At 42.5% G+C, this 11,582-nt stretch overlaps 1 protein-coding gene and 1 non-coding gene across 2 annotated transcripts in view; one reads left to right on the plus strand and one right to left on the minus strand.

Moving 5' to 3' along the window:
* Nucleotides 1-10,277, minus strand: part of acaa2 (acetyl-CoA acyltransferase 2) — a 73,763-nt gene extending 63,486 nt beyond the window's left edge. The window contains exon 1 of the mRNA XM_068030526.1: nucleotides 10,020-10,277. Within this exon, the coding sequence (XP_067886627.1) occupies nucleotides 10,020-10,035 (16 nt within the window). The 5' untranslated portion in view covers nucleotides 10,036-10,277. The remainder of the gene's footprint in view (nucleotides 1-10,019) is intronic.
* A 645-nt stretch (nucleotides 10,278-10,922) lies between these two features.
* On the plus strand, nucleotides 10,923-11,009 carry LOC137377961 (small Cajal body-specific RNA 18). The gene has a single exon (XR_010976533.1). It is a non-coding gene; the product is annotated as a small Cajal body-specific RNA 18 (non-coding RNA).
* The last annotated feature ends 573 nt before the right edge of the window (nucleotides 11,010-11,582 follow it).

Raw genomic sequence — 11,582 nt, forward strand, 5'->3', positions numbered from 1 at the left:
CTAGACAGATACATGAATGGGCAGGAAGCAAAGAGATACAGACCCTTAGAAAATAGGCGACAGGTTTAGAAAGAGGATCTGGATCAGCGCAGGCTTGGTGTGCTGAAGGGCCTGTTCCTGTGCTGTAATTTTCTTTGTTCTTTGTTCAAGAAATTAATCTGGCTTGACATCAGAATTCTGAGAGTGTAATAAATAAGGTTTAAATAAACTGAGAGAGAGCTCTCATTTCCTTCAGTATATGCTGGCCCAGCTGTTTGTCTGTGTCTGAGAGTTAAAACAGTCTGTTTCCACTATAAGCCAGTTCAAAATTTAATTGTAACATTGTATCTCTTGATCTTTGGTCCTGAATGGCTGTATCCTATGGCAACCAGAATGCACTCTTTGAATTACAGTCTCAGTGGCTGTATCCCAGGCAACGAGAATGCATTCTTTGACTCAGTCACTGGACCTTGTTGCCTTAAAGCAGTACTGCTCCTTTTCCAGCCTTAAAGGCACACCGCATTCTTCCCGAAAAAAACTCCAGGATCATAACAATAGTCATAAAAAAGTCTAAGGATAAGGGGTAAGCCACAGTCTAAGGATAAGGGGTAAGCCATTTAGGACTGAGATGAGGAGGGATTTCTTCACCCAGAGAGTGGTAAACCTGTGGAATTCTCTACCACAGAAAGCAGTTGAGGCCAAATCATTAAATATATTCAAGAAAGAGTTAAATATAGTTCTTCGGGCTGAAGGGATATGGGGAGAAAGCAGGAACAGGGTACTGAGTTTAGATGATCAGCCATGATCATATTGAATGACGGTGCAGGCTCGAAGGGCCGAATGGCCTACTCCTGCTCCTATTTTTCTATGTTCTATGTTTCTATGTTCTATGTTTCTACAACACCATGTATTGTTCCTTTCCGGTTTGCATTCAAAAGCTGATCCCATTTCAAAATGGAGAACCAACTCAAATGGTGTTCTTATTCTTCCTTGCTTCACTTCTGAAAGGACTCTTCCAATACTGTTCAATAGATAGCAACTGGAATTACTTAAAAATTGCCTCTGCGGTAGCCATGATTTCCTCCTTTCCTTCCCCACGGGAATAGCAGCTCCTCCTCTTCTCATGAACAAACTGACAATTCCTGAAATGCCCTACCAGTCTGTGATGTATTTCACTCCATCACTGTACTATTATAAAAAACAGTTGCAAACATAGACAAATATCAGACCTCAGGACTGCAGTACTCCATTTGATAGCAGCAGCAGTGATGTATTTGAAGTTGCTGACTGGTTCATTTTTTTGGCAGTGGGAAGGGTGGGGGTAAAACAAACAAACAGTTGAACTTTGGTTTAGTAAAGAAGGTTTACAAATTACCTCATCGATTTCACACTTAAAAAAAAGAGCAAACATTAACTACAATACTTCAGTAAGGACATTGTAACAAATTATTCATACATTCAGCATTTTCAATACTAGCGAAAGAGATTATCCTTTTAGATCAAAACCAGATAATTTAAAATGCTAATTGCCAATGGAAAGTGAAGTTGCATACCATACTAATAATTGTGCTCAGAAGACAGGCAGCAAACTACAACATTTAAAATTGCTGTTGTTGTCCCAGTTATTTTACAGCATTGCTTGTTGCCCATTCAGGAATATATTTGTCCCACACCATGTACCGTTATCAGCTGGAGACTGATATGAACTTGAACTTTGTGCTCTGTATAGAACATAGAACATTACAGCGCAGTACAGGCCCTTCAGCCCTCGATGTTGCGCCGACCTGTGAAACCATCTGACCTACACTATTCCATTTTCATCCATATGTCTATCCAATGACCACTTAAATGCCCTTAAAGTTGGCGAGTCTATTACTGTTGCAGGCAGGGCGTTCCACGCCCCTACTACTCTCTGTGTAAAGAAACTACCTCTGACATCTGTCCTATATCTATCACCCCCCAACTTAAAGCTATGTCCCCTCGTGTTTGCCATCACCATCCGAGGAAAAAGGCTCTCACTATCCACCCTGTCCAGTCCTCTGATTATCTTATATGTCTCTATTAAGTCACCTCTTCTCCTCCTTCTCTCTAACGAAAACAACCTCAAGTCCCTCAGCCTTTCCTCGTAAGACCTTCCCTCCATACCAGGCAACATCCTAGTAAATCTCCTCTGCACCTTTTCCAAAGCTTCCACATCCTTCCTATAATGCGGTGACCAGAACTGCACGCAATACTCCAGGTGCGGCCGCACCAGAGTTCTGTACAGCTGCAGCATGATCTCGTGGCTCCGAAACTCGATCCCCCTACTAATAAAAGCTAACACACCATATGCCTTCTTAACAGCCCTATTAACCTGGGTGGCAACTTTCAGGGATTTATGTACCTGGACACCAAGATCTCTCTGCTCATCTACACTACCAAGAATCTTCCCATTAGCCCAGTACTCTGCATTGCTGTTACTCCTTCCAAAGTGAATCACCTCACACTTTTCCGCATTAAACTCCATTTGCCATCTCTCAGCCCAACTCTGCAGCCTATGTCCCTCTGTAACCTACAACATCCTTCGGCACTATTCACAACTCCACCGACCTTCGTGTCATCCGCAAATTTACTAACCCACCCTTCTACACCCTCATCCAGGTCATTTATAAAAATGACAAACAGCAGTGGCCCCAAAACAGATCCTTGCGGTACACCACTAGTAACTAAACTCCAGGATGAACATTTGCCATCAACCACCACCCTCTGTCTTCTTTCAGCTAGCCAATTTCTGATCCAAAGCTCTAAATCACCTTCAACCCCATACTTCCGTATTTTCTGCAATAGCCTACCTTGGGGAACTTCATCAAACGCCTTACTGAAATCCATATAGACCACATCCACGGCTTTACCCTCATCCACCTGTTTGGTCACCTTGTCAAAAAACTCAATACGATTTGTGAGGCACGACCTACCCTTCACAAAACCGTGCTGACTATCTCTAATGAACTTATTCTTTTCAAGATGATTATAAATCCTATCTCTTATAACTTTTTCCAACATTTTACCCACAACCGAAGTAAGGCTCACAGGTCTATAATTACCAGGGCTGTCTCTACTCCCCTTCTTGAACAAGGGGACAACATTTGCTATCCTCCAGTCTTCCGGCACTATTCCTGTCGACAATGACGACATAAAAATCAAGGACAAAGGCTCTGCAATCTCCTCCCTGGCTTCCCAGAGAATCCTTGGATAAATCCCATCTGGCCCAGGGGACTTATCTATTTTCACACTTTCCAAAATTGCTAACACCTCCTCCTTGTGAACCTCAATCCCATCTAGCCTAGTAGTCTGTATCTCAGTATTCTCCTCGACAACATTTTCTTTCTCCACTGTAAATACTGACGAAAAATATTAATTTAACACTTCCCCTATCTCCTCCGATTCCACACACAACTTCCCACTACTATCCTTGATTGGCCCTAACCTATCTCTGGTCATTCTTTTATTCCTGATATACCTATAGAAAGCCTTAGGGTTTTCTTTGATCCTATCCGCCAATGACTTCTCGTGTCCTCTCCTTGCTCTTCTTATCTCTCCCTTTAGATCCTTCCTGGCTAGCTTGTAACTCTCAAGCGCCCTAACTGAGCCTTCACGTCTCATCCTAACATAAGCCTTCTTCTTCCTCTTGACAAGTTCTTCAACTTCTTTCGTAAACCAGTATGAATCAGTTCCCAACTGACTAAACAACTCTTTTCTGTACTAGTGAACCTTGTCTGTCTCTGATCAATATCATATATGACGGTCGACGACACCCAACTCTGCCTCACTACCACTTCTATTTACAGCCCCCCAGTGCCTTTAAATTGTCATTGCTTATCCTACATCCACCACTGAATGAGTAGAAATTTCCTCCAATTAAATACTGGATAGACCGAAGCCATTATTGCAAACTTCGTTCCCTAAGCATTGATTCCATCCCTCTCCCTGGCAACTGTCTGATGTTGAACCAGACTGCTCATAACCTTACTATCATATCTGATCCCGCGATGACGTTCCGACCACATATCCCTGTCACTATTAAGACTGCCTATTTCCACCTCCGTAATATTACCCAACTCCACCCCTGCCTGCCTCAGCTCACCTACTGCTGAAACCTTCATTCATGCCTCTGTTACCTCTAGATTTGACTTTTCCAAAACACTCATGGCCGGCTTTCCATCTTCCACCCTCCATAAAACTTAACCGCATCCAAAACCCTGCTACTTGTATTCTAACTCTCACCAAGATCTTTCAAAGTGACAGGACATACTGAGAGCGTGGTTAGTGAAGCATATGGGATCTTGGGCTTCATACATAGAGGTATTGAGTACAAAAGCAGGGAAGTTATGCTGAACCTTTATAAAGCTCTGGTTAGGCCCCAACTGGAGTATTGCGTCCAGTTCTGGTCACCACACTTCAGGAAGGCTGTGAGGGTCGTTGAGAGAGTGCAGAGAAGATTTACCAGAACGGAGAATTTTAGTTACAAGGTTATGTTGGAAAAGCTGTGTTTGTTCTCCTTGGAACAAAGGAGATTGAGGGGAGATTTAATAGAAGTGTACAAGATTATGACAAGCTTAGATTAGTTAGAGAAGGAAAAGCTGTTCCCATTAACTAATGGTACAAGGACTATGGGACACAGATTGAACGTTTTGGGCAAAAGATGCAGGGGGAATATGAAGAAGCACTTTTTTTTTTTTAAATGCAGCGGGTCGTAATGACCTGGATCCCGTTGCCCACAAGGTTGGTGGAAGTGGAGACGATCAATGACTTCAAGAGGAAGTTAGAGGCCACCTGAGTGAAATAGACTTGCAGTTCTACAGGGATTGAGACTGACTACATAGCTCTGTGGAGAGCTGGTATGTACTTGATGGGCCGAATTGTCTCCTGCTGTGCCATAAATGACTCTAGGACTCATTCAGCCTTGCCCCTGACCTATAATAGCTCCCAAGTTGAATAAAGCCTTTATTCTAAAATGTTCATCCTTGTTTTCAGGATCCTCTGTGGCCACACCCCTCCCCTACGACCCTCCAAGATATCTGCACTCCTCCGTTTCTGGCCTTTTGCACATCCCCAATTTTAATTGCTCCAGCAATTGCAGCCATTCCTTCAGCTGCCGAGGCCCTAAACTTTGTAATTCCCTCCCCAAATTTCTCCATCTCTCTACCTCTTTCCTACTTTAAGGCACTCCTTAAAACATACCTCTTCAACCAAGATTTTGGCATCTGCTCTAATATGTCCTTATTTAGCTCAGCGTCAAATTTTGTTTGACCACGCTGCTATGAAACACCTTGTGATGTTTTACTATGTTAAAACGCTATATAAATGCAAGTTGTTGTTTCCATTTGTGGGGAAGAGTAGGAAACAGCAAAAGTAGAGGCCCTCACTATAAAAGTCATCAAGAAATAAAATAGGGAATTCTTAAGAAACCTCTTTACGCAGAGAGTGGCGAGAACACATTTGATGGAATTTTTTGAGCATGTGACCAGGTGTGTCGATGAGGGTAGTGCAGTTTACATGGATTTCAGCAAAGCCTTTGACAAGGTCCCACATGTGAGACTTATCAAGAAAGCAAATGCACATGGGATACAAGGTAACTTGATAAGGTGGATTCAAAATTGGCTTAGCTGTAGGAGACAGAGAGTGATGACAGACGGCTGTTTTAGTGACTGGAAGCCAGTGTCCAGTGGCATACCACAGGGATCTGTGCTGGGTCCCCTATTGCTTGTCATTTATATAAATGACATAGATGACTATGTGGAGGGTAGGTTCACTAAGTTCGCGGATGACACAAAGATTGGCCGAGTGGTTAACAGTGAGGTGGAGTGTCTTAGGTTACAGGAAGATATAGACGGGATGGTCAAATGGGCAGAAAAGTGGCAGATGGAATTTAACGCTGAAGAGTGTGAGGTGATACACTTTGGAAGGAGTAATGTGACACGGAAGTATTCAATGAATAGCCTGACAGTGGGAAGTTCCGAGGAACAAAGGAAGCTTGGTGTGTTTGTCCATAGATCTCTGAAGGCAGAAGGGCAGGTTAATAGGGTGGTGAAAAAGGCATATGGGACACTTGCCTTTATCAATCGAGATAATCATAGATTACAAAAGCAGGGAGGTCATGTTGGAGTTGTACAGAACTTTGGTAAGGCCACAGCTGGAGTACTGTGTGCAATTCTGGTCGCCACATTAAGGGAAGGATGTGATTGCATTGGAGGGGGTGCAGAGGCGATTCACCAGGATGTTGCCTGGGATGGAACATTTAAGCTATGAAGAGAGGTTGGATAGGCTTGGGTTGTTTTCGCTGGAGCAGAGAAGACTGAGGGGTGACCTGATCGAGGTGTACAAGATTATGAGGGGCATGGATAGAGTGGATAGGGAGCAGCTGTTCCCCTTAGTTGAAGGGTCAGTTACGAGGGATCACAAGTTTAAGAGAGGGGCGGGAGGTTTAAGGGGGATTTGAGGAAGAACCTTTTTACTCAGAGGGTGATGACGGTCTAGAATGCCCTGCCTGGGAGGGTGGTCGAGGCGGGTTGCCGCACATCCTTTAAAAAGTACCTGGATGAGCACTTGGCACGTCATAACATTCAAGGCTATGGGCCAAGTGCTGGCAAATGGGATTAGGTAGACAGGTCAGGTGTCTTTAATGCATCGGTGCAGATTCGATGGGCGGAAGGGCCTCTTCTGCACTGTATTATTCTGTGATTCTGTGAATGTGGAAATCGTTACCACAGGGAATAGTTGAGACAAATAGTACAGGTGCATTTAAGGGAAAGCTAGATAAGAGAATGGAAGGATATGGCAATAAAAATTAGATAAGGAAGGATGGCTGGAGGCTCGAGTGGAGCATAGACTACTTGGGCCGAATGGCGCGTTTCTGTGCTGTATAATCTATGTAACATTACTAAAACAGATTATGTGGTCTCAAACACCACTGCGATAGATGACCAATTTGTCTGTTGCATTTCCTTGTACTCCCAATAGCGATTACCCTTCAAAAATACTTTATTGGCTCCGAAGTGCATTGGGATGTGCCGAGGTTGTAAAAGATGTTATATAAATCCAAGTTTTGACAATATCTCTTATTAAAACTAAACACAGCTCCACTTATTGGAATGCGTTTAGAATTTTTCTCACTCTTTGTAATCGTTAATCTTCACCCTCCAGGTCTCCTGAACTATCTGGGAAAAGTCACTGTAAAAAATACAACTCCCAGATAATCCGTTTTGGAAGATCTGTGCCTCCAAAGACACGAGACATACTGTGGGAGAAACCAACTACAATGCATTATTGTGGAGCAGGGTTTGAACAAACAAAACTGAAAAACATCTGATATGTTATAACCTAAATATTATTCCGACAGACAGATTTGTACAAATAGGAAACTGAAAGAAGACTTGGTAGCAAGTTTGGGAACACAATTTATAAAAATATTAATTTTGAAAGAATGTGACACAAAGTCATAGTCGTTAGTGCAAGATTTCCAATCAAAAAAAAACTCCCCAACAGACAGACAAATTGCCTTCTGACTGGTTTGCTGTGCCTCCCTCTGCCACACACACTTGGAGAGGTTTGAGTTAATTAAGGAAAGCCAGCACGGATATGTAAAAGGCAGATCATGCTTGACTAACTTAACTGAATTTTTTGATAAAGTAACAGAGAAGTTTGATAAAGGGAATGCAGTGGATGTTGCTTATATGGATTTTAAGAAAGTATTTGATAAGGTGCCACATAAAAGGCTGGTTAACAAAATTAAGGCTCATGGAATAGGAGGGTCAGTGTCCAATTGGATCTAAAAAAATTCGCTTAAGGACAGAAATATGCGAGTCGTAGTAAATGGTTGTTTTTCAGATTGAAGGATGGTAGACAGTGGTGTTCCCCAAGGACCAGTGCTAAACCACAGCTTTTTTTTGCTATATATAAATAATATGGATCTTGGAATACAGATTAGACTCTTAAAATTTGCCGATGACACCAAACTTGGAGGTGTGGCAAACAGTGAGGATGATATGAAGCACCTGCAACAGCACATAGATAGGTGAGCAGAGTGGGCAGACAGGTGGTAGATGGAATTTACTACTGACAAGTGTGAGGTGATGCATTTTGGCAGAAGGAAAAGGGAGAGACAATATCTAATTAATGGCACAATTCTAAAAAGTCTGCAGGAACAGAGGGACCTGGGGATGCATGTGCCTTGATGGTTGAAGGTGGTGGGACATACTGAGAGAGTGGTTAGTAAATCATATGGGATCTTGGGCTTCATAAACAGAGACGTTGAGTACAAAAACAGGGAAGTTATGCTGAACCTTTATAAAGCTCTGGTTAGACCCCAACTCTTTTTTCTTCTTTGGCCTCCTTGTCTTGAGAGACAATGGGTAAGCGCCTGGAGGTGGTCAGTGGTTTGTGAAGCAGCGCCTGGAGTGGCTATAAAGGCAAATTCTAGAGTGACAGACTCTTCCACAGGTGCAGATAAAATTGGTTGTCGGGGCTGTTACACAGTTGGCTCTCTCCTTGCGCTGCTGTCTTTTTTCCTGCCAACTGCTAAGTCTCATACAACTCACCACACTTTAGCCCTACCTTTATAGCTGCCCGCCAGCTCTGGACCCCAACTGGTCAGTACATTCTATAAAGGATGCAAGGGTCCTTGACAGGGTGCATAGAAGATTTACCAGAATGATTCCGGAGATGGGGCATTTTAGTTACAAGGTTAGGTTGGAAAAAACTGGGATTGTTCCCCTTAGAACAAAGCAGATTGAGAGGAGATTTAATAGAGATGTACAAGATTATGACAGGCATAGTTAAGTTAGACAAGGAAAGACTGTTCCCATTAACGAATGATAAAAGGAATAGGGGACACAGATTGAAGGTTTTGGTCAAGAGATGCAGGGATAATATGAGGAAGCATATGAGTGGTGGTAATGACCTTGATCTCAGTGCCCACAAGTGTGGTGGAAGCAGACACAATCAATGATTTCAAAAGGAAGTTGGATGGCCCCTTGAAGGAAATAGACTTGCAGGGCTATGGGGTCAAGTGAGGGAGTGGGACTGACTGAATAACTACGCAGAGAGCCAGCATGGACCTGATGGGCCAAATGGCCTCCTTCTGTGCTGTAAACGACTAACTTCAGTTGGGGAGTTTTCAATTACCTCATTCCAAATTTTGGAACTTCGCCACAGATAGCAGCCCACTCACTGCTCTCCCTCCTTCCCTTCCTGTAAAATCTCTTAGAACACACATCTTTTTGACTAAATTATTAGCAACTTTTCCTACCCCTCTCAAAAAGACTCCCTTTCTCCTCTTGAAAATACCTTGGGTGCTATGTAAATGCAAGCCACCGTTTCTGTTGAAAACACAAACTTAAGTCCCTAATCAATCATCATAACCAGACTGAACACTGATGTCACAAGACCTTTATTATCCACTCTGAATTCCCAAAACTGTCTACAGCCACACTTCTTGTATACAGCCCCACCATTTCACCGCCTAGTAGGAAAACATCCTATCACCGTTCGAAACGTTTGATCTTCAGCCATGCCCACTCTTAATCTGTACTCACTTGCTTATTTTATTGACTTAAAGAGATAACTGCTTTAATGAAAGGGATTCTTAAAAATGAATACAACTCCCTCTGTTCAAATAGGATTGAAATGTACTTTTCTGATCACAGACTTGACTAACACTTCCCTCAGCGCCGTCTACCCCGCACTTGTCCACTTAGCCCATCGTAAAACCATAAAATCTTTTTAAATGCGACTCCTAACGTCTTTTAAATGTTAACAGTTTCCATTGCAGTTCCTCAAACTTTGCTCAAGCTCCTCATAAAAGTATAAATAGAGGTTGTTAACAGGACAAAGTACAAGTAGGTAATCGCATACACCCAGGATTAATTTATTCCTCTTTAAAAATATCAACTGCTGCAAAGTGCCAGAATGTTCCGCTGTAACTATAAGGAAAAGGTGTTTTCCTTGTTTATTTGACTCAAAACAAGTGCATCATCAGTGGGGGAATAGTGAGACTCACTAACCTCTAAGTAGAGCCATCCTGTGGAAGCGCCCCTCGCTGATTCACTGTGACTGTCAACACAACTTTAGCTTAGTTTTGCTTCAGGGCAACACCGCACAGCCAACTCTCCATTCGGGGGAAAACATTTAAACCGCTGCTCCTAAACACGTCACCACAGTACAAAAAAAAATCGCGGCTTTACCAAATGAAAAATCTTGCGGTGCAATTTAATTGAAGAACTCAATTAATTTCCAGGCTTCATAAAACATGATGACGAAAGCTCCGATCTGAATTAAAAACCCATAATTTGCTAATTATGATTGACAGTGTAGCGCGTCCATTGGAAAGGCGTAGGGCCGCTGATTGACATTTAAAAGACACCAATCCCCACCCGCCCACACCCAAAGGGCGGGATTTCCTTGGTAACGTCTACCCTTCGCACATGCGCACACGGTGCAGTGGATGTCTGGTCCTATGGGCCTGGGAAAAGGTTAGGGGAAAAAGGCAGTTAGAGTATTTCCAAATGATTATCTGAGAGGAGCCGAGTTAATGCTTCTCAGTGAGGAAATGGATTCCAACTGAAGCGGGCCAGTATCGGTCTTTGAATGAGTGTGAAATCCTTCCCCAGGTGAACTTGGATATTTTCCTTATATGATCGGGTCCTTGTGTTTGGGAAACCTGAGATGATTCAACTAACTATTGGCGATGGGACTCATCATTAACTTGTTTCTTGTTTTAATCTTCGATGGAGAGTTTGTAATAGGTTGGGAGAGGAATAATTTTAATTATCTTTTATTTCGATGTTTTTAAGGCTAAATTTTGGGAGGGTCCTGTATTGAATTCTTTTAATTTAGTATGGGTGGAAGGGATGGGCGCTGTCACAGCTTTTGTTTGTGAGGTAAGTGTCTGAAACTTTATGAAAAAATGGTCGATGATGACTAGCCCACTGCGCAATCTGAGTTCCAAAGTGAACATTACTGATAGAATTAGTGCTGGAAAAAGTCTGAGACCATATAAACATTGAGCCGAAAGATGGACCTCGTGATTTAGTTTAGGGAGAGCATTAGGAGATGTTCTTTAAGGAGAATTGTAGTGTACGGTCAGAACGTATTTTCAATAAACTTTGCAAATTTGTGTGCATTTGGAAAGAAGAAACGGACAAATGGAGGGCCTATATTAGCTGTATTTTTTTACACAATGGGGACTAAATGGACTGCAATCTTGCCACTTCCCCTTGCCCCCAGTCTTGCATATTCTGTTCAGATGTATCTCAAATGTGTTTAAAATTTTAATCATTTATAAGGATGTTGAGTGAGGACAGGCTTTTGTTTGGTTCTGATGCCCTTCCCTTGGTTCAAATTGCCTACTAATACTTGAGAAAAATGTGAAGAATGAGGTCATTGTTAAGATGTGGAATGATCACTGGCACTTGGAACTGAACTGCAGCTTATGCAGCCTTTGGGTTGGAAGAGGGGAAGATAATTGCCACTTGACAATTTTTTCCGCTTTCGGAGCAGAAGATTCATGTGGTAAATCAAAGAGTAGAGACAAGGCAAGAGAGAAATATATTACTATGGGAAATGAT

This window comes from Heterodontus francisci, chromosome 1, assembly GCF_036365525.1.
Source record: "Heterodontus francisci isolate sHetFra1 chromosome 1, sHetFra1.hap1, whole genome shotgun sequence".
Classification (NCBI taxonomy): Eukaryota; Metazoa; Chordata; class Chondrichthyes; order Heterodontiformes; family Heterodontidae; genus Heterodontus; species Heterodontus francisci.